The sequence below is a fragment of the Aplysia californica genome, unplaced genomic scaffold (assembly GCF_000002075.1).
Source record: "Aplysia californica isolate F4 #8 unplaced genomic scaffold, AplCal3.0 scaffold01396, whole genome shotgun sequence".
NCBI classification, from domain to species: Eukaryota; Metazoa; Mollusca; class Gastropoda; order Aplysiida; family Aplysiidae; genus Aplysia; species Aplysia californica.
Window position 1 is genome coordinate 75,105 of NW_004798666.1, and position 2,600 is coordinate 77,704.

Below are 2,600 nucleotides of genomic sequence, written 5' to 3' on the forward strand. Positions count from 1 at the left end.
AAAAAAATTGATCATCTCTTGCTTGCATTAATTGCATGTATAATAATTTGATTAATTAAGAAGAAGATCTCCTTTTTTCCCCGAAGAAAGAAAAAGCAACAACACTACAATAATGAATATATCAAAAGAATACCCTTCATTTTCCCCTTGTCCCCTTAATATACATATTATAATAATTGTATAATGCAATGTAGTATTCTTTTATACATTATGTAGTATAATGTATAGGACTAAAAAGGGCGATATTTTTTAGCCTGCTTCGAAATCCTGGTTGTAGTTTTGAAACCGGAAGTTATCTCATAGCGACAGTACACAATCTTCACAAGCCACTGGAGAGTTGAATTTGTTCATTCCGCTGCACAACAAATGTAATGATCTCATGTAAAGATCCTTGTTGTTTGTAAGCGTGAAAGTGTTTGTGAATTGCATGAGCTACAGCAGTGAGTAATGCAAATGTCGATGTAGCGAGCGTATGATATAGATCTAGATCTAGAAGTTTTTTGCATTTGTTTTGGACAGAAGTGGTCAGAAGATCGAGTCTACTTCTTATTCTACTTCTAGATCTAGATTAGATATTAGATCTCTAGTGGTAGATTTAGATATCGAGATCTGGTCTGTAGGTCTACTAGATTTATATCTATCTACATTTAGATTTACACAATTTATTATTATTATTGTTATAATTATAATTAAATGTTAGGGCCTATTTAAGATTATATGGTGCATCACACACTAGACGTCTACTACGTTACGGTACTTGTGGTGAGGGCACTGAGGGATTGCCATTGAATAATTATTTATGCATTATAAAATGTATCATCATTATTGTCCAACGTCTTTATTAAAGTCAGACTCAGACATGCAAATGCCATCTTCAAGTTTATTACAGTATCCAAACTGGACCTTCATTTGCTTCCAATTGCTGTAATAAGGGGCGAGGACTTCCGTAACAAGCGACCACTATGAGACAGAATAGAATAGAGGGGTAGGGGAAAGGGTTTGGGTTAGGGTTAGGTCTCTTCAGATCTTTATATTGTGTTTGCCAGCGAAGGATCCATTCCCTGTAATGGAACAGAAACGTACCGTAAGCCTACAGAAAGCCGAATTATGCATCAGTAATATAATATCGGAACTTATAATAATTACTTAATTCGGACTTCCGTACAATATAGAAGCTAGAGACCTAACCCTTATAGCTGGCTAACCTTAGCCCAAGCTCAAACCCAGGCCCTAACCCAAACTTAACCCTCCTAGCCGCGAGGAGTTCCGCTGAGGGCCGGTAACAATTTATGTGAGCAAACTATTACAAGAGCTTTAGGGTTCAGGATAGGTCGTTTGTTGTTGGGCAACTGGCCCTCTGCGTAGCTCCTTCCCTCGAACCCAAACCCTCTAAAGACATATCTGTATATTTCATAGACGTGGTTCGTTACAAAATTCCTCCCATAATATCTCTAAAATAAGCCATAATGAATAATCCTATTTGTAATCATGCATGCCACAGTAATCTCAACAAAGGGGAAGAACAAAACAAAATGTTTACATTTAGATCTAGAGTCACATGACAAAGTTCACGTTTTGAATACCTAGTGCAATTAATGAAGTCTACTCTATCCTATCCCCCTCCCCTCTCTTGAAATTATAGGAAATGTAGAAAAATGTCACATGACAACAGAAAAATGTAACAAATTTAAAGCTTCTTGTCAACATGTTTCTCAACAGGCTCTGTGAGAAGGACCAAGTACGAGTCCTCTGATCGTGATAGTTAGCAGACAAGATTACAATGAATGTATATGAGGCTGACTGTGTGCTATCTGTTATGTAATAGTAATTTAACCTTTCTCTGATCTCTGTATTACGATTGGTTTTGAACAGAAAAACACGATTGGGAGGAAAAATTCTGTACTGTGAACTGAAAACTCATGAGTTCTAGCTCTCAGTTTCACAATCTCTACCCTGCCAATTGTACTGTGATTGTACGTGTTGGAGTTGCATACAACCTAAACACGCTGAGAAGCGCCTCTTGAAGAAAATGAGTTCCAACAGTGTGGAGCCGTCGTCACGGATCGGAGTCACTCTCGACCTCATTCTGAAAACTCTGATAGCTTCGTCCGACTTCACCAGTCTGCAAACGAAAAACTGGGAGGCGATCTCCCGCCTCATACCTGGCACCACAGCCATACAGGTGGGTTTATCTGCCATGATCCTAACTGTGCTCTATGTATAATATAGTGAGGTTTGATCTTGAAGGTCTCATAATAATGTGAAGCGTGCTGACAAAATGAGTTACTTCTCAGATTCAAGCCTTAAGAAAATAGATACATCACTCTTACAGGTAAAATTGTAACAACTTATAAGTATGAAATAATAAAAGGCATGTTATAGTTTAAGAATATGGCACCAATAGAAAATCTACAAATTTGACCCTAACGTCTATTTTTGGCCAGTATCTCCATTCATGGATTGCGAGAAGTAACTCATTTTGTCAGCGTGCCTAACAGATGTTGCAACGCAACAAAAAGTCACATTTCCCATTTTCCCACTTTGACATTATATCACAATTTGGGTGTCAAATCGAAGATTTGTTCAAGTCTTTAAAGGGG

The 2,600-nt window shown here is 37.7% G+C and overlaps 1 protein-coding gene across 1 annotated transcript in view; it reads left to right on the forward strand.

Moving 5' to 3' along the window:
- Window positions 1–317: 317 nt before the first annotated feature.
- The window catches only part of LOC101864117 (uncharacterized protein KIAA1841 homolog), a gene marked incomplete at its 3' end in the record, with an annotated part of 22,238 nt that continues 19,955 nt past the window's right edge, over window positions 318–2,600 (forward strand). The window contains 2 exon segments of the mRNA XM_035973548.1: window positions 318–440; window positions 1,720–2,182. Of these exon segments, the coding sequence (XP_035829441.1) occupies window positions 2,030–2,182 (153 nt within the window).